General features: G+C 44.5%; 1 protein-coding gene across 1 annotated transcript in view; it reads left to right on the top strand.

Annotated features, from left to right (window-relative positions):
• The first annotated feature begins 2,015 nt into the window (after positions 1-2,015).
• gch2 (GTP cyclohydrolase 2) overlaps positions 2,016-19,756 on the top strand; it is a 46,758-nt gene continuing 29,017 nt past the window's right edge. The window contains exon 1 of the mRNA XM_060830934.1: positions 2,016-2,319. Coding sequence (XP_060686917.1) covers positions 2,016-2,319 — 304 coding nt within the window. The remainder of the gene's footprint in view (positions 2,320-19,756) is intronic.

Below are 19,756 nucleotides of genomic sequence, written 5' to 3'. Positions count from 1 at the left end.
CCTTCTCCCTTGTTTCTTCTGCTATCACTTCTGACAATAAAATATGGGCTTGTCACCAGGATCGAAGCTGCCTCTACCACCTCTGTCCTTTCTCTATTCTTCCAGCCAAACTTCCCTGAAACTTACCCTAGTCCTGAACTTGCATCTTTCTCCAGTAATTCCTTTTTCCAATATTCCAAAGGTCTTCCTGAGGAGCCGCTTGAAATCCACAATCTACCCTCTGTAAACTTGAGGTCAGCTAGAGTTTGTGTCTTACCTAACACTATGTCTTTTTCTGCAATCACTCCTTTTCTTATTAATCTATGTTGGAATTCAGTTAAGCAACCTTGATTTTAAAAATCTTGTCCTTGTTTTCAAATACTTCAATGGTGTCACCACTCCCTACCTTTGTCATCTGGTCCAACAACCTAGAATCATAGACCTTATAGCACTGAAGGAGGTCATGTGAGCCATTGTATCTGTACTGGCTCCTGAAAGAGCTACCCAGCTAGTCCCACTCTTCAGCCCAACTTTAAAGGTCTATTTTAGAGGATTCTAAATGCAAGGAAATTGCCCATTGGAAGTTTCAAATTGTTGAACAATTCTCTTTGATTCTGCTGCATTAGGGATTTCTCATGACGCAGAAGCACAATTCCAATTGCAATTATAGAGTCATAGAGATGTATAGCACGGAAACAGACCCTTAAGTCCAACTCGTCCATGCAGGCCAGATATCCTAAATAAATCTAGTCCCATTTACCAGCATGTGGCCCATATAGCGCTAAACTCTTCCTATTCATATACCCATCCAGATGCCTTTTAAATGTTGATCTTGTAGTAGCCTCCACCACTTCCTCTGGCAGCTCATTCCATACATACATCACCCTCTGTGTGAAAAAGGTCCATTTTCAATCTTTCCTCTCTCACCTTAAACTTAAGCCCTCTAGTTTTGGACTCCCTCATCCCAGGGAAAAGACCTTGTCTATTACCCTCTCCATGGCAAAAGTGAAGACTGCAGATGCTGGAAACCAGAGTTTAGATCAAAGTGGTGTTGGAAAAGCACAGCAGGTCAGGCAGCTTCCGAGGTGCAGGGAAATCGAAGTTTCGGGCAAAAGATACCCTCTCCATGCCCCGCATGATTTTATAAACCTTCATAAGGTCAACCCTCAGGCACCAGTTGCTCCAGGGAAAACAGTCGCAGCCTATTTAGCCTCTCCCTGTAGCTCAAACCACCTAGCCCTGACAACATCCTTTTCTGAATCCTTCCAAATTTCACAATATCTTTCTTATAGAAGGGAGACCTGAACTTGTCAGTATTGCTGACAACTGTCTAGCCATGGGGTATCTCATATTTCCACGTGGTTCAGTGTCACAAGTTGGTTTGTCGCAGCCCCATTAAGCACAGCGATTGTTTTATAACATCAAAGACGCACACGTTATTCCTGTTGCATTCATTAAGATCCATGTTTCTGACATTTCTACACCCTCATTCCTTAGCCACACAAACAATATTGACAAGTCGAACCATCTTATTTCCAGTTTTTAAAGCAGTCATTTTCGGGCAGCTTTATCATTGATCACGGTCCTTTTTTATTTGTACAGAAACACACACAATGTGCTATCATGAAATCTACTTCGAACATTGCCAGATCATATATTTGGCTTTGACGTGTGTCATCGTATTTATAGTTAGTTGGCTGGATACTTTATGACCGGTTGCGATAAGGTCCACTTGCTGCTTGCCACAGAGTTCCAACAATTGTTGTCAATTTTAAAATTAGTCACGGACTTTAATAGCAGTGGTGCACTGGGACTGTGAACCGTGGAAACATCCTTATCTGTCTGAAGACAATTGCCTTTCGCTCCAGCCTTACCCTGCCTCCGGGGCCAAGCGTTTTAATATAGGGCTCTGACGTGTGAGCAACGCAGAGTAAGGCTCCTGTAATCTCTTGAGGTATAAATAGAAGCGCAAGTTGGGAGTGGGCAGTGTCAGCACGGCGCCACTGGACACATCCGAGTACTGCAGCCTGGGCAGCATGGAATACGCCAAACAGATAGTCACTCCCGAAACCAACAGGCTCTGCTGCACCAAGAAGTTCGTGACCAGTTGGTTTGAGGGCTACAGCGACTTGGCTGCAGACTCCAAGAAAGGCACGGTGCAGTGGAAGGACGAGAAGAAGCGAGGAGGGGAAGATGCCCTGGCTGTTCTGGAGGAAGCCTACACCAGCATCCTGAAGGGGTTAGGGGAGGACCCAGAGAGGCAGGGACTGCTAAAGACTCCCACAAGAGCCGCTAGAGCAATGCAGTTCTTCACCAAAGGTTACCAAGAAAACATTCCCGGTAAAGTTTGCAATTCCAATCGACAGCTCATTTTGTTTGTTGCCTTTCACGTGTTGCCTTTACCAAGTTGGGCCGGCAACTGCAGGGCGTAGTTAAAGTTTATTTCACATCTAGCATTGATAGCAGACCGTTAGCTGTGAAGGTCTTCAAGGTTGGCGCGCAAGAGAGAAAAAAAATCATCATTCACTCCACTGTCGATGAAAAGTTTAACTCAGAACCGGTCAGAAACAGCTTGTGTGGAGATTAATAATATGGTGATCCATTGGTTTTGATTGACCTCCCAACATTTGGGAGCAGCAGGAGCCCCCCCCCGCCTCTCCCCCTGCGAGGCTGATGTCATTTAGTCACTGAGTTAGACGTTGTCCCACGTTTCCATGACCCAAATACTGACTGGGTCAACACTGCCTGGTCAGAGGGCGTTTTGTTAAACACTGATAGCCAGGGGTTGGGGAAGGATTAAATGCTCCTTCTACCAGTGTCTGCTGTGACTCAAAAAGTTGTGGATTTGAATCCCACTCCAGAGATTGGAGCACAGAGACTTGAGGGCACTCAACGCAGCTCCAGGATATCTCTGCAGGAGTTCCACAGGGCAGTACCCTGTCCAAAACATCATCTTCCATCTTCAATGAATTTCCCTTCATGGCGAGGTGGGAAGTTGGATGTTCACTTGTGATTGCACAACATTCAGCATCATTTACACCTTCTCAGATGCTGAAACAGCTGATACCCAAATGCAGCAAAACCTGGACAACATGCAGGGGTTGGTTCATTAAGTAACGAGTAAAATACACTAAACATGGGGCAGGCAATGACCCATCTCCCCTTACACAAGTTCTTAGTGAGATCACAACTTGAATATTGTTTGCAGTTTTGGTTTCCTGATTTAGCAGGAATGTTTGGAAATAGTTTGGAGGAGATTTACTAAATTGATACAGGAATGTGTAGGTTATCTTATAAGGATGGGTTGGATAGAATGGGTTTGTTTCTATTGATGTTTAGAAGTATATGGAATTACTTGATTGGAATGTCTGAATGATCCTGAAAGTATGTTTCCTCTCCTGAGTCAGTCCATAAATAGAGGGAACTGTTTTAACACTTGCCAGTTTCCTGACACCAGCAATTGCAGACAACCATGCAGATGTGCTAATGCATGGTATCAGACATTACAGACCTTATTAGATTGTATGTGTTGTCATACAATGAAATGTACATGCTCTCAAAACAGGATTCAGTGGTGGGAGGTGGCAATGGAAGGGAGAGAATCGGAACGGGACAGAGTAAGGAAGTGCTCTACCCCTTGAGGCATAACAATAATCAATTACCTTGAACTATCTAATCTCCTCACCATCAAGCTTCTTACATTATCTTTATTCATGGTTCCTTATAGTTCAAGAAGATTACTAAACATTATTGTATTGTACTTTTATTGCCTTCACCTGAGTTGGGACTTTTGTTAGAAACTATTACCTATGGGTTTGAAGGGATTAATACTTAATTGAACTGCAGTAAGCACCACCACCAGTGATAAGATCATGACGACTAGTGAAAGAGTAAAGTAGGACTTTAGGTGACAGACTTAAGGCGAGATGTTTCAAACAATCTTTGTAGTAGTATAGAGCTTGTTCTTGGGTTGAGTTTTAAAACTGGAATAAACTATATCTCATTTACCTGATGAAATTCTTTCTTCTATACTGTGAATTCTCCTTGTGCACCTACCAAAACAGTACCGAGGGATCATTCCATTGTTGGAGATGCTATCTTTCAATTTAACAGCTCTGTAATTCATCGTTATTAACCTTGTTTACTTTTTATATGTACTTATCTCTACATTGCAATGTCCTCCATTCTGAAATTTATCCTACTGCAATATTATCAGCAGCAATGAGGATGAAGACAGGCTTTGAGAGCACAACTTAAATCAGTTCTGCCCATATTACTGCTCTATTTTTGATAAAAACAGAAGTAATGTTAAAAATATATGTTCTTCTGCTTTTACTGAAGGTTTACTCCATCTAGCCCACTAATATCTGAAAACCACAATGGTCAATACATTTGACAATGTCCATAGGGCTACAATGGCAAAGTCTCTGCACTTGTTATGTGCTTCATAATGGATTGTAACACTGTATACTTTCCCCATCTCTACACAATTGTGGCTGATTCCTCTGTGATGCCTTTCATTTGTTACTTCTTTGACAAAGCTTTTGTTCAGCTATCCATATCTACCATCGTTTCGTCTGATGTCAAATTCTGTTTAATAATGTTCCTGTAAAGTCCATTGGAATGTTTTGCTACCTAATGGCACTCAATAAATGCTATTTCACATTGTTATAGGCTCATGGAAACAGTGACAACCATGTGTTCCTCACCCTTTTTTTTGTAAGTTAAAGCAAATTTTATGCAAGTAGTAAAATGTGAATCAAATGGCAGGGAAATTTTGAGATATGAATCATGTGGAGGCAGAGGTTGAGACTGTCATATTAAGTAAGTGCTATGCATCATAGAGTCATAGAGATGGGCAGCACGGAAACAGACCCTGAGGTCCAACCTGTTCATGCTGACCAGATATCACAACCCAATCTAGTCCCACCTGCCAGCACCCGGCCCATATCCCTCCAAACCCTTTCTATTCATATACCTTTCTATTCCAAATGCCTCTGAAATGTTGCAATTGTACCAACCTCCACCACTTCCTCTGGCAGCTAATCCATACATGTACCACCCTCCGCATGAAGTTCCCTCTTAGGTCTCTCTTATATCTTTCCCCTCTCCCCGTAACCTATGCCCTCTAGTTCTGGACTCCCCCACCCCAAGGAAAAGACTTTGCCTATTTACCCTATCCATGCCCCTCATAATTTTGTAAACCTCTACAAAGTCACCCCTCAGCCTCTGACACTCCAGGGAAAACAGTCCCAGCATGTTCAGCATCTCCCGATAGCTCAATCCTCCAACCCTGGCAACATCCTTGTCAATCTTTTCTGAACCTTTTCAAGTTTCACAACATCTTTCCAATAGGAAGGAGACGAGAATTGCACACAATATTCTAACAGTGGCCTAACCAATGTCCTGTACAGCCATAACATGACCTCCCAACTCCTGTATGCAATACTTTGATCAATAAAGGAAAGCATACCAAACGCCGCCTTCACTATCCTATCCACCTGCGACTCCACTTTCAAGGAGCTGTGAACCTGCACTCCAAGGTCTCTTTGTTCAGCAACACTCCCTAGGACCTTACCATTAAGTGTATAAGTCCTGCTAAGATTTGCTTTCCCAAAATGCAGCACCTGGCATTTATCTGAATTAAACTCCATCTGCCACTTCTCAGCCCATTGGCCCATCTGATCAAGATCCTGTTGGATTCTGAGGTAACTCTCTTCGCTGTCCAATACACCTCCAATTTTGGTGTCATCTGCAAACTTACTAATTGTACCTCTTATGCTCGCATCTAAATCATTTATGTAAATGACAAAAAGTAGAGGACCCAGCACTGATCCTTGTGGCACTCCACTGGTCACAGGCCTCCAGTCTGAAAAACAACCCTCCACCACCACCCTCTGTCTTCTACCTTTGAGCCAGTTCTGTATCCAAATGGCTTGTTCTCCTTGTATTCCATGAGATCTAACCTTGCTAATCAGTCTCCCATGTGGAACCTTGTCGAACGCCTTATTGAAGTCCATATAGATCACATCTACCGCTCTTCCCTCATCAATCCTCTTTGTTACTTGCTCAAAAAACTCAATCAAGTTTGTGAGACATGATTTCCCACACACAAAGCCATTTTGACTATCCCTAATCAGTCATTGCCTTTCCAAATACATGTACATCCTGTCCCTCAGGATTCTCTCCAACAACTTGTCCACCACTGAGGTCAGGCTCACTGCTCTATAGTTCCCTGGCTTGTCCTTACCACCCTTCTTCAACAGTGGCACCACGTTAGCCAACCTCCAGTCTTCCAGCACTTCACCTGTGACTATCAATGATACAAATGTCTCAGCAAGAGGCCCAGCAATCACTTCTCTAGCTTACCAAACAGTTCTAGGATACACCTGATCAGGTCCTGGGGATTTATCCACTTTTACCGTATCAAGACATCCAGCACTTCCTCCACTGTAATATGGACATTTTGCAAGATGTTGCCATTTATTTCCCGACAGTCTGTATCTTCCATATCCTTTTCCACAGTAAATACTGATGCAAAATACTCATTTAGTTTCTCCCCCATTTTCTGCGGTTCCACACAAAGGTCGCCTTGCTGATCTTTGAGGGGCCCTATTCTCTCCCTAGTTATCCTTTTGTCCTTAACGTGTTTGTGAAAACTTTTTGGACTCTTCTTAATTCTATTTGCCAACGCTATCTCATGTCCCCCTTTTGCCCTCCTGATTTCCCTCTTAAGTATACTCCTACTTCCTTTATACTCTTCTAAGGATTCACTCGATCTACCCTGTCTATACCTGACATATGCTTCCTTCTTCTTTTTAACTAAACCCTCAATTTATTTAGTCTTCCAGCATTCCCTATACCTACCAGCATTTCCTTTCACCCTGACAGGAATATACTTTCTCTGGATTCTTGTTAACTCATTTCTGAAGGCATTCCATTTTCTAGCCATCCCTTTACCTGAGAACATCTGCCCCCAATCAGCTTTTGAAAGTTCTTGCCTAATACCGTCAAAATTGGCCTTTCTCAAATTTAGAACTTCAACTTTAAGATCTGGTCTATCCTTTTCCATCATTATTTTAAATGTAATAGAATTATGGTCACTGGCCCCAAAGTGCTTCCCCCACTGACACCTCAGTCACGTGCCCTGCCTTATTTCCCACGTTTTGCACCTTCTCCAGTAGGTACATCCACATACCGAATCAGAAAATTGTCTTGTACACACTTAATAAATCTCTCTCCATCTATACCCTTAACAGTATGGCAGTTCCAGTCGATGTTTGGAAAGTTAAAGTCCCCAAACATAACCACCCTATTATTCTTACAGATAGCTGAGATCTCCTTACAAGTTTCTCAATTTCCCTCTGACTATTACGGGGTCTATGATACAATCCCAGTAAGGTTATTATCCCTTTCTTATTTCTCAGTTCCACCCAAATAACTTCCCTGGATGTATTTCCAGGAATATCCTCCCTCAGCACAGCTGTAATGTTATCCCTTATCAAAAAGGCCCCCTCCCTCATCTCTTGCCTCCCTTTCTATCCTCCTGTCGCATTTGTATCCTGGAATATTAAGCTACCAGTCCTGCCCATCCCTGAGCCATGTTTCTGTAATTGCTATGATATCCCAGTCCCATGTTTTTAACCGTGCCGTGAGTTCATCTGCTTTCCTGTTAGTCCCCTTGCATTGAAATAAATGCAGTTTAATTTATTAGTCCTCCCTTGTCCCTGCCTGCTCTGACTGTTTGACTTGCTTCTGTTCTCAACTGTACCAGTCTCAGATGGATCTCTTTCCTCACTATCTCCTTGAGTCCCCCTCCCCCCCCCCCCCCCCCCCCCACCTTACCAGTTTAAATCTTCCCGAGCAGCTCTAGCAAATCTCCCTGCCAGTAAATTAGTCCCCTTCCAATTTAGGTGCAATCCATCCACCTTGTACAGGTCACTTCTACCCCAAAAGAGCTTCCAATGATCCAAAAATGTGAATCCTTCCCCCATACACCAGCTGCTCAGCCATGCATTTATCTGCTCTGTCCTCCTATTCCTGCCCTCATGAGCTCGTAGCACCAGGAGTAATCCAGATATTACTAATCTTGAGGACTTCCTTTTTAAATTCCTGCCTAACTCTCTGTAATCTCGCTTCAGAATCTCAACCTTTTCCCTTCCTATGTTGTTGGTTGCAATGTGAAGAATGACCTCCTGCTGGCCCCTCTCCACCTTGAACATTCTGCACCCTCTCTGAGACATCCTTGCTCTTGGCACCTGGGAAGGAACACACCATTCTTCTTTTTCGCTGCTGGCCCCAGAAATGTCTGTCTGTACCTCACACTAGAGAATCCCCTAGCACAATTGATCTCTTGGAACCTGACGTATCTCTTGTTGCATTAGAGCCAGTCTCAATACCAGAAACTTGGCTGTTCATGCTACGTTCCCCTGAGAATCCATCACCCCGTACATTTTCCGAAACAGCATACCTGTTTGAAATTTGTATATCCACAAAAGACTCCTGCCCGAGGTGCCTACCTCCCTTCCTGGAGTTAACCCATCTATGTGACTGTATCTGAGACTCCCCCCCCACCCCTTCCTATAACTGTCATCCATCACATGCTGTTGCTGTTGCAAATTCCTCATTGCTTCTCACTGTCTGTCCAACCGATCCACTCGATCTGATAAGATTTGCAGCCAGCAGCATTTGTGGCAGATATAATCCGCAGTAACCCTTAAACTCTTTTTAAACTCCACATCTGAACAAGAAGCGCATATCACTCTATTAAAGGCCATTTTTGCTCCTTCACAATGTCCAGATCCAGAAAATAACACCGTCTTATTCCTCTACACACAATGCCCCAGGTTAAATTAATAGTCATGGCTTATATTTTAAGTTTACTCAAGAGACCCATCTCCAAAAACATATAATCAAGAAAGAACCTATTCTACTCACTACTGCAGATTCTCTGTAGGTCACACTTAAAACAACAATTAACTTATCTGATTCTGTGCTGTAAACTTCACCCAACAGTTCCTCAAAGATCAGTAGTGAATTTCATTGTTTGATCATTTTCCCAGATGCAGTCTGATGTCCAGGGATACACTAATTCAAACAGCAAAGGCAGTAACTGTACAAATTCTCTTTCTCTCTGTCTCTGTCTCTCTCTCTCTCCTGCAATGACCTCACCATGTGCTTCCTTTGTCTGTTCTTCTCCCTTTTAAAACTGCTGTTGTTTTGACTTTTTTCCCCAAAGTTCCAAAACAATGCAACAGCATATAAACCAGTAATTGCTGCTCCTGGAATTTGAGGAAATCACCTCCAGCACCTAAAATACCTAAAAAAAAAAAGAGCAGCTCATGAAATGTCACTAATTTCATTATCAGTAACTTGAGGAATTGAAATGAATAAAAATACAGAGGAGGGAAAATGAATGTTAGCAGCGTTCAAACTAGAACTAAATCGCCCAGACTGGATGCTGAGGGAAATAACAGCAGAAACTGGAAGATTCAGTTAAAAATTTTCAGCCCTTCTTAGACATCAGTGGTGTTGGAGGTCTAGTGTCATCTCCAGTTTTCAGTGCTCCACAGTTGATGACCATGCACTTCGTTGACTAGGGCATAAGCTTAGGAATTCATTCCTTATACCTCTGCAGCTCCCTCCCTCATTTTCCTCCTTTAAAACAATCCTCAAAGCCTGCCTTTTTGACCAAGCTCAGCTCTCTGTGAATAGAACTGAAATATCTCGTGTGCTGGCTTGATTAACACTTATCACCCAAAAAATAGTGCTGAAATACTTTTGTGATGTTCCTGTTTCTGTGTTTCTCTATGTTGCATTAAGGTTGGCACTGTTATTGTAATACTTTGAAATACTTTGGATTCTCCGGAGATTATGAAAGGTCCCATATAAACCCATGCTGTTTTTGTGTGGGGGGTGGGGAATTCAAACTTGTAAAATTGAGCCTACCATGGAGGGTTTGGCCTATCCCCAGACTCTCCAGTGGGCAGGGGCTAGGCAGAAGACCATTGCAAAAGGTTTTTTGAGCACACGTCTGCTGCGTCTACTTGCAGACATTGAAAATGAGGTGAAAAAGTGAAAAATCCCCTCATTTCATTACCATGGCTTTTACAGGCCTATATTTACTGTAGATAACCCTCACTCTGGGGTGTCTGACCTGCAATAAAACCACACAAATCCCAGAGATATTTATAAGGACTGTGCAAACTGGTAACTGCTTTCTTTTTGGCAATTGTGCTGAGTCAGTGGGTAGTTCTAGAAATGTTTTCAGTCCTCATACTATTAGTGTTTCTTGCGAAATTTTATTATTTTTTTCACTTGTTTCTGTATGCATTTATCAAACAAGTACACAGAGCAGGAACAGGCCCTTCAGCCCATCAAGACTGTGCAGACACATGGTGCCTTTCTAAACTGTAAACCTTTTGCCTCTATATGGTCCATAATCTCTCTCTTCCCTGCCCATTCAGGATGCCTCTTAAACATCGAGACTGTATCCGCCTCTACCAACTCCCATAGCAGCACATTCCAGGCACTTAGCATCATCTGTGTAAAAAAAACTTACATCTCACAACTCTTAACCTTAGCCTCTTTTATCTTTAACCTCCCATAGTCATGGATATATCTACTCTGTGATAAAGACTCCGAATATCCATTCTATCTATGCCACTCATAATTTTGTGAACTTCTATCAGGTCATCCCTCATCCTTTGACATTCAAGTGAAAACAAACCAAGTTTGTTCAGTCTCTCCTCATAGCTAGTAACCAGGCAACATCCTGGTAAACCATTTTCTGTACTGTCTCCAAAGCTTCCACATCCTTTTGGTAGTATGGCAACTAGAACTGTACATAAGGGGTGGCACAGTGGCTCAGTGGTTAGTACTGCTGCCTCACGGCACAGATCCAAGTTTGACTCCACCCTCAGGCAGCTGTCTGTGTCTGCATGGGCTTCCTTTGGGTACTCCAGTTTTTTGCCATAGTCCAATGATGTGCAGGCTAGGTGGATTAACCATTGGAAATGGAGAGTTGCCAAGGTAGATAATAGAGATGTACAGCATGGAAACGGACCCTTCAGTCCAACCCGTTCATGCCGACCAGATATCCCAACCCAATCTAGTCCCACCTGCCAGCACCCAGCCCATATCTTTCCAAACCCTTCCTATTCATATACCCATCCAAATGCCTTTTAAATGTTACAATTATACCAGCCTCCACCACTTCCTCTGACAGCCCATTCCATACATGTACCATGGTCTGTGTGAAACACTTGCCCCTTAGGTCTCTTTTATATATTTCCCCTCTCACCCTAAACCCTCTAGTTCTGGACTCCCTGACCCCAGGGAAAAGACTTTTTTCCTATTTACCCTATCCATGCCCCTCATAATTTTGTAAACCTCTGTAAGGTCACCCCTCAGCCTCTGACCCTTCAGAGAAAACAGCCCCAGCCTGTTCAGCCTCTCCCTATAGCTCAAATCTTCCAACAGTGGCAATATCCTTGTAAATCATTTCTGAACCCTTTCAAGTTTCACAACATCTGGGGGTGGGTCTGGGTGGGATGCTCTTCAGAGAGTTGGTACGAACTTGATGGGCCAAAGAGACTGCTTCCACACTGTCGCAATTCTATCAATATTAAAAGAGCCTAGCTAAAGTCCTGTATAGCTTCAACATGACTTGCCGATGTTTATACTGTATGCCTCAACTGATGAAGGAAAGGATGCTGTATGCCTTCTTGACCATCTCATCCACTTGTGTTGCCACTTTCAGGGAACCATGGACCTGTACACCTAGACCCCACTGTAGGATTCTGCTATTTATTATATACATCCCTCCGATGTTAGGTATTCCAAAATGCACCATCTCACATGTATGGGTGAAACTCCACCCGCCATTTCTTCAGCCTGTCTATATCCTGCTGTTGGCAATCCTCCTCCCTCTCCACAGCTCCCAAATAATTTTTATATATATATTACTAACAACAGGGTCTCGCATTGATCCCTGCGGAATACCACTGATCACCGATCTCCAGTTAGAAAAACACCCTTCCACTGCTATTATGTCTTCTATGACTAAACCTTTTCTGTATCCATAGAGACAATGTGATTTCTCCCTTTGTATCAATCTGCCATGAGGGACTTTGTCAAAGGTGCTGCTAAAGTACATCTAGACAATATTTACTGTCCTGCCCTCATCAATCATCTTTATCACTTCCTAAACAAAGCAATAGCTAAAACATCTATATTAATCCAAGCTCTAAGTTCATCTGCCTTACCTGTCACACTCCTCTCATTAAAATAAAAATACCTCAAACCATCAGACTTGTTGGCTATCCTCCAGTCCTCTGAAACCTCCCCTATGATAAAGAGGATATAAAGATTTCATACAAGACCCAGCAATTTTCTCACCTGTCTCACTCAGCATTCCATCAGGTCCTGGGAACTTGTTGACCTTAATATTTTTTAAACACCTAACACCTTTTATATATTGACAAGCCTCAGAATATCAACATTCCTCTCCTAAGAATCACCATCCAACACTTCCTTCTCCTTTTTGTATGCAATGTATTCATTAAGGATCTCACCCACTTCCTCCAGCTCCATGCATAAAATCCCTCCTTCGTCCTTGTGGGGATCTATCCTTTCCATAGCTACCTTTTTAACTGTTTGTGTGTGTGTGTATTTTTTATATATATTTCCTTAAGCTTGTTTTACCAGACATTTTAATGGCCCGTCTTAGCCCTCTAAATTTATTGTTTGAGTTCTTTCCTGCTATCTTTGTGTTCTTCATTTCTGTCTATCTTCAGGTTACTAAACCTAACATATGCCTCCTTTTTCTGTCTGATTTAAGCACTCAATTTCTCAAATCTTGCCATCCTTATACTCCTTTTTCACAGGAACATGCTGGTCCTGAACTCTAATCAACTGGCCTTAAAAGATTCCCACAAGCCAGAAGTAGATTTGCCCTCAAATAGCTTCCCCAATCTACAAGTCCCAGTTCCTGTCTAATACTTTGGTAATTAGCCTTCCTCCAGTTTAGTACTTTCAACCAAGAACCACTCTTATCCTTATCCATAAGTAACTTAAAATGCACAGAATTAAGGTCACTGTTCCCTAAAAGCTCACCTGGCAGGGCTCATTTTCCAATGCCTGGTCTAATATGGGCTGCTAATAGTTGCACTATTTATATATTATTGCAAAACAACTGTCCTAGGCACACCTAATAAATTCTCCCCATCCAAGTCCCCGGTATTAAGTGAGTCCCAGTATATATAGGCGATGTTAAAATCACCCACCACAACATCACTATAGTTTTCACACTTTTCCATAATCTGTCCACATACCAGTTCCTCTATGACCTGCTAGCTGTTGGGAGGTTGGAGGATAATCCCATCAGAGTGATTGCATATTTCCTACTCATGACCTCTACCCATTTGGCCTCACTGGATAAGCCCTCCAAGGTATCCTCCCTTAGTAGAGCTGTGATATTCTCTCTAATCAGTAACCCGGTTTCCCAAGCTCTTTTACATCCCTCTCGAGCTCTCCGGAACATCTAAATCCTGGAACGTTCAGCTGCCAGACTTGACCCTGTCTCAACCAAGTCACTGTAACAGCTAAAACATATGTATTAATCCAAGATCTAAGTTCATCTGCCTTAACTGTCACACTCCTCACATTAAAATAAAATACCTCAGACCACCAGTACCCTCTCCCTATTGTTCTTCTCCTTAGACCTGCTGCTCTGCTTCCTGCACCCCTACCACACTAGTTTAAATCCTGCTGAGTGACACTCGCAAAACTCCCTGCCAGGATATTGGTGCCCCTCCGTTTAGGTGCAATTTGTACAGGTCTCCCCTGCCACAGAAGAGCTTCCAACGATCCACAAATCTGAAGCCCTTCCAGAGACACCATGTATTTAACTGTGTTGCCTTCCTGTTCCTAGCCTCACAAGAGCACAGCACAAGAAATAATCCTAAGAATACAATCCTAGAGGTTCGACTTTTCTACTTCCTGTTCTCCCTTTGCAGGAGCTGTCTCTCTTCCTGCCAATGCTGTTGGTACCGATATAGACCACAACTTCTGGCTGCTCCCCCTCTCCTTTCAGAATATCCTGTGCCCTGTCAGAGACATTCTTGACCCTGGCACTAGGGAGGCACCATCCTGAAGTCTCATTTACAGTCACAAAAAGACCAATCTGTGCCCCTGATTGTAAAGTCCCTTATCATTACTGCTTGCCTGCACTTTGACCCTTCCTGCTGTGCAACAGTACCAGTCCTGGTGGCACTAACCTGGCGGCTGCTGCTGCTGCTATCTCCTGAGAGGCCATGCCACCATCTCCCCCAGCAGTGTTCCCGTTTGAGTGTGGAATGGCCACAGCGGACTCCCACTTACTCATCTTCCGGGTGGTCACTCATTCTTCTGTATCTGTGTGACCAGTTTGTTAAACGTGCTATCCACGACATTCTCTGCCTCATGGATATTCCATAGCAAGTCCATCCACAGATCCAGCTGCTCCATGTAACAACTCTGGAGCAGCAGCTCAACACACTTACTGCGCACATGGTCAGCATGGAGACTGGAAGTGTCCCTGATTCCACACATATTACAGGAGGACCATTCCATGGGGCCGTTCCCCTGCCGTTGTGAATCTTACAGATCTAACTCAACCTTATTAAATACAGACAATAATCCAGGAACTAATTATAAACCCACTAGTCACCAAACTCTGGTCTCTCACTCGTGCTGTTTCTTTCTAGCAGGCTGCAATTACAAAAAGGAAGCACTTTATCTCTCTCCAGACGTTACTCACAGTCTGCTTTAAGCAGACAAAGCTAGGTCACTTCTTGAGTCATGATATCACCGCTGGAGCTCTGCCCCTAGATTCAGCTCCAGCTTGATTCTGACTGACTCTATTCCTTGTTCACCCCCAGCATCACTCTTACTGACCCTGCTCCTCAGGTATTTATCCTGCTGTTCACCCCCAGGTTCACTCTGACAGACCCCCCCCCTCAGGTATTTATCCTGCTGTTCACCCCCTAGGTTCACTCTGACAGACCCCCCCCCCCCCCTCAGGTATTTATCCTGCTGTTCACCCCCCAGGTTCACTCTGACAGACCCCCCACCTCCTCAGGTATTTATCCTGCTGTTCACCCCCCAGGTTCACTCTGACAGACCCCCCCCCTCCTCAGGTATTTATCCTGCTGTTCACCCCCCAGGTTCACTCTGACAGACCCCGCCCCCCCTCCTCAGGTATTTATGCTGCTGTTCACCCCCCAGGTTCACTCTGACAGACCCCCCCATCTCAGGTATTTATGCTGCTGTTCACCCCCCAGGTTCACTCTGACAGACCCCGCCCCCCCTCCTCAGGTATTTATGCTGCTGTTCACCCCCCAGGTTCACTCTGGCTGACCCTGCTCCTTAGGTATTTATTTTGCTTCAACTGTTCACCCCAGGTTTGCTCTCCTTTGCTCTGTTGCTGTTTGGTCTGACCTCCAATTATAATGCACTTTATACCACTAGATACCGCACAAGTTTTAAACATCAAATGTTTTATCTCCTGTTCCATTTTTTTACATTTCTGCTGAATCACATTGGCCTCTGCTGCTTTATTCTGGTTCAATTAACACCAAAGATTGAATTTTGTACCATGACCTGGATTTCCTTGAACACCTCTGCTGCATATTTCTTGAAATGTTGCATTCCAGTTCACCCTTTTAGTTTATCTTGTAATCTCTTTTAGTTTGTTTTCTGTTAATTTTTTTCCAGTGAGTAAACTGCCTTCAATTCGAATATGAAGTTTGCTTATTCGAGGTGTAAAACAAGTTTTAATTCATGTATCACACCTTCAAGAAAAAGCACTGTGACTATTTGATAAATATGCAACCCTCTTCAACCTTTTCCATGCCTGTTTTGTTCAGTGCATGCACAGTAGTTCTATCTCCAGGCTGGAAATTCTGGGTTGGAGTCCCACTCCTGGATTTGTTGGCAATGGTAGGTGTGTTCGTAATGTAGCCAAACAAGTTGGTTATCAGCCTGTAAATCCCCCTAATATCCCTGATGGTAGGCAGTATGAGCAGACAGTCCCCTAGATAGCCATCCTACACAAGGCATTGGCAAACCACTGCAGCACTTCCCCAATTAGCATGGTCCAATCTCAGAAGTAAGAATGGTAACAAGACAGAGATCGCAGTAACTGATTGAATGTTTGACATATGTACAGACTGCCCTCACCTTTTATTTCTAAAATGCAGAAATGACATGTCCCAGTTTTGACATAATGATACGATTTGAATGCATGGACATGGTGCTATCTAGAAAAATCACCTGATTCTATAGATCTTGCAATATAACAAAAGGTTTTTTTTGGGTCTATGAATTGCTGCTCTGAAAGATAATTGTTTATAACGGGATAATAATATTCACTGTATTAAAGGCCACCCAATCTGTTGATGTGATACAGTCTCAGGAAGACATTTCAGGAGAATAGCTGTGGATCTTGAAGTGACAGATGCATCATCCATGTCTCCCATTAATCTAAGTAGCAATATCCGACTAGTTAATGTAATTTGAACATAATTACTATTCCATAATGAACTATATTTTATTAAGACAAGAGCTTTTTTTGTTGACTCGCTAGTAGTTGTTCCCCTGCTGCTCTAAATTGAATATATCCTTAGAATATACCCAGTCTACAAATAAGGAATAGTGGCATCCTTCTATCTTTCATCCCTCTACATTATGTATTGACTAGACATTTTCGCTGTTGAGCCTTTTGTTATTTCAAAATCTCATTTGGGGGAGGAGAAATGAAGAAATTGGTGATATAGAGTTACAGTCTCCACCCCCACTCCCAGCTCCAGCCCTACACCAGGTCCTAGCTCCCAGCCTTGCTGTGTTTTCACCATCCCCCCGCCAGACCTCCCCCTCGCTGAGGATGAACGATCAGTCCTCAGCAATGATCAGACCTTTATCCCCCTCCACTCCCAGATCAAAGAATTCATCACTCCTTCTGATATTGAACACTTCTTCTGCTGCCTACGCCTCTGGGCTAACGTTTTCCACCAAGAATCCCGCTCACCTTCTGAGGACCCCTTCTTCTGCCTCCAACACACCCCATCCACCTGGACACCCTGTGCCGGTCTGTTACCTGTCCCCGTCCTCTTTATTTCCAACTGCCACTGGGGCATTGACCACCTCAACCTGTCCACCCCCCTCACCCACTCTAAACGGTCACCGTCACAACGTACAGCCCTCCACTTCCTCTGCTCCAACCCCAACTTTACCATCAAACCAGCGGACAAGGGGAGGGGTGGACAGTGGTAATTTGATGCACTGACCTCTATTCTGCTGTAGCCAGGTGCCAACTTGAAGACACCTCCTCATACTGTCCACTTGACCATGACCTCACCCCCCCCCCCCACCCCATCACCAAACCATCATCTGACAGACTGTACACAACCTCATCATCTCAGGGGACTCCCACCCACAGCTTCCAACCTCATAGTTTGGAAACCCTGCACCGCCCGATTCTACCTCCTACCCAAGATCCACAAGCCTGACTGCCCTGGCCGACCCATCGTCTCGGCCTGCTCCTGCCCCACCCAACTCGTCTCCACATACCTTGATACAGTCCTATCCCCACTGGTCTAGGAACTCTCAATACACTTGGGACCCACCCACACCCTCCACCTTCTCCAAGACTTTTGTTTCCCTGGCCCCATCTTCACCATGGACATCCAGTCCCTATACCCCTCTATCCGCCATGACTAGGGCCTGTAAGCCCTCCTTCTCTTCCTGTCTCATTGTCCCCACCAGCACCCTTCCACTGACACACTCATTTGTTTGGCTGAACATCTCACCCTCAATATGTTCTCCTTTGAATCCTCCCACTTCCTCCAGATGTAAGGGGTAGCCCTGGGTGCGCACATGGGCCCCAGCTATGTCTGTCTCTTTGTTCCACGTAACCGACAGTCTATCTTCCGCAGTTACACTGGCACCATTCCCCACCTTTTCCTCCACTACATTGATGACTGTATTGGCGCCACCTTATGTTCCCATGAGGAGGTTGAGCAGTTCATCAACTTCAGCAACACATTCCACCCCACCTTAAATTCACCTGGACCATCTCAGACAGCTCCCTCCCTTTCCTGGACCTCTCCATCTCCATCAATGGTGACCAACTCAACACGGACATCTTCTATAAACCCACCGACTCCCACAGCTAGCTGGACTACATTTCGACCCATCTTGCCTCCTGGAAAAACGCTATCCCTTATTCCTAATTCCTCTGCATCCGCTGCATCTGCTCCCAGGAGGACCAATTCCATCACAGAACATACCAGATGGCCTCCTTCTTCAAAGACCGCAATTTTCCCTCCCAAGTGGTCAATGATGCCCTCCAGCTCATCTTATCCACTTCCTGCTCATCTGCCCTCGAACCCCACCCCTCCAACCGCAACACGGACAGAGCACCACCCACACCCCCACCTCCCCCGAGTCGTCACCTTCCACCCCATCATAATTTCCATCCACCTACAAACCGACCCCACCACCAGAGATATATATCCCTCCCCTCCCCTCCCCTCCACTATCTGCTTTCCGTAAATACCACAACAATCTTATCAGGTCCATGTCCCCCACCAACTCACCCTCCCTTCCTGGCACCTTCCCCTGCCACCACAAGAATTGCAAACCCTGCGCCCACACCTCCCCTCTCACCTCCGTCCAAGGTCCCAAAGGAGCCTTCCACATCCATCAGAATTTTACCTGCACTTCAACACGAGTTATTTACTGTATCCTTTGCTCCCGATGCGGTCTCCTCTACACTGGGGAGATAGGACGCCTACTTGCAGAGCACTTCAGAGAACATCTCTGGGACATCCTCACCAACCAACTCCATTGCCTAGTGGCCGAACACTTCAACTTCCCGTCCCACTCCATCAAGGACATGCAGGTCTTGGGCCTCTTCCAACGTCACACCCTCACCACCTGATGCCTGGAGAAAGAACGCCTCATCTTCTGCCTTGGGACCCTCTAACCACGCAGCATCAATGTGGAATTCACCAGTTTCCTCATTTCCCCTCCCCCACCTTATTCCAGTTCCAGCGGTCTTCCCACCTCTCCGCTCCACCCTCCTCTCTGACCTATCACCATTACCCTACCTCCATCTACCTACCACACTCCCAGCTACCTCCCCCCAGCTTCACCCCCTCCCATTTATCTCACCACCCCCTTGGCTCACAGCCTCATTCCTGATGAAAGCCCTTGCCCGAATTGTCTATTCTCCTGCTCCTCAGATGCTGCCTGACTTGTTGTGCTTTTCCAGCATCCCACTCTCAACCTTAGAAACAATATAGGCCTATTGGCATATCAAAATAAAACACTGCTGATGCTGGAGGTCTGAAATGAGAACAGAAATTATTGGAGTAAGTAGGTCTGGCAGCATCTGTAGGAAGAAAAAGAATTACATTTTGAGTCCAATTTGACTCTCTTTTTTTGGCCAATTAGCACACCTCTGGAGCAGATAGTTGAACCCGTGCTTTCTGGATCAGTGGTAGGGGCTCCACCACTGTACCATTCAAGGCCTCTGAAGCTGCTTTATTGTGTAAAACAAAAACCCTTGTTTTTACTTAATTGAAGGTCTTGTCTACTTCTGTCCACAAGCAGAAGAGCACAGGGTTGCTATAAATTGAGCAGGGCTACTTTCCACTGTCAGCTTCATTGAAAGGCTGAGTTAGAAGTGAGGCGACACTGAGATTTGAACTCCAGATTACCTGTTCACAGGGCA

This window comes from Hemiscyllium ocellatum, chromosome 10 (genome assembly GCF_020745735.1).
Source record: "Hemiscyllium ocellatum isolate sHemOce1 chromosome 10, sHemOce1.pat.X.cur, whole genome shotgun sequence".
In the NCBI taxonomy this organism is placed as follows: Eukaryota; Metazoa; Chordata; class Chondrichthyes; order Orectolobiformes; family Hemiscylliidae; genus Hemiscyllium; species Hemiscyllium ocellatum.
The sequence above is the reverse complement of the archived record's forward strand: the minus strand, read 5'-3'. Positions and strand labels throughout refer to the sequence as shown.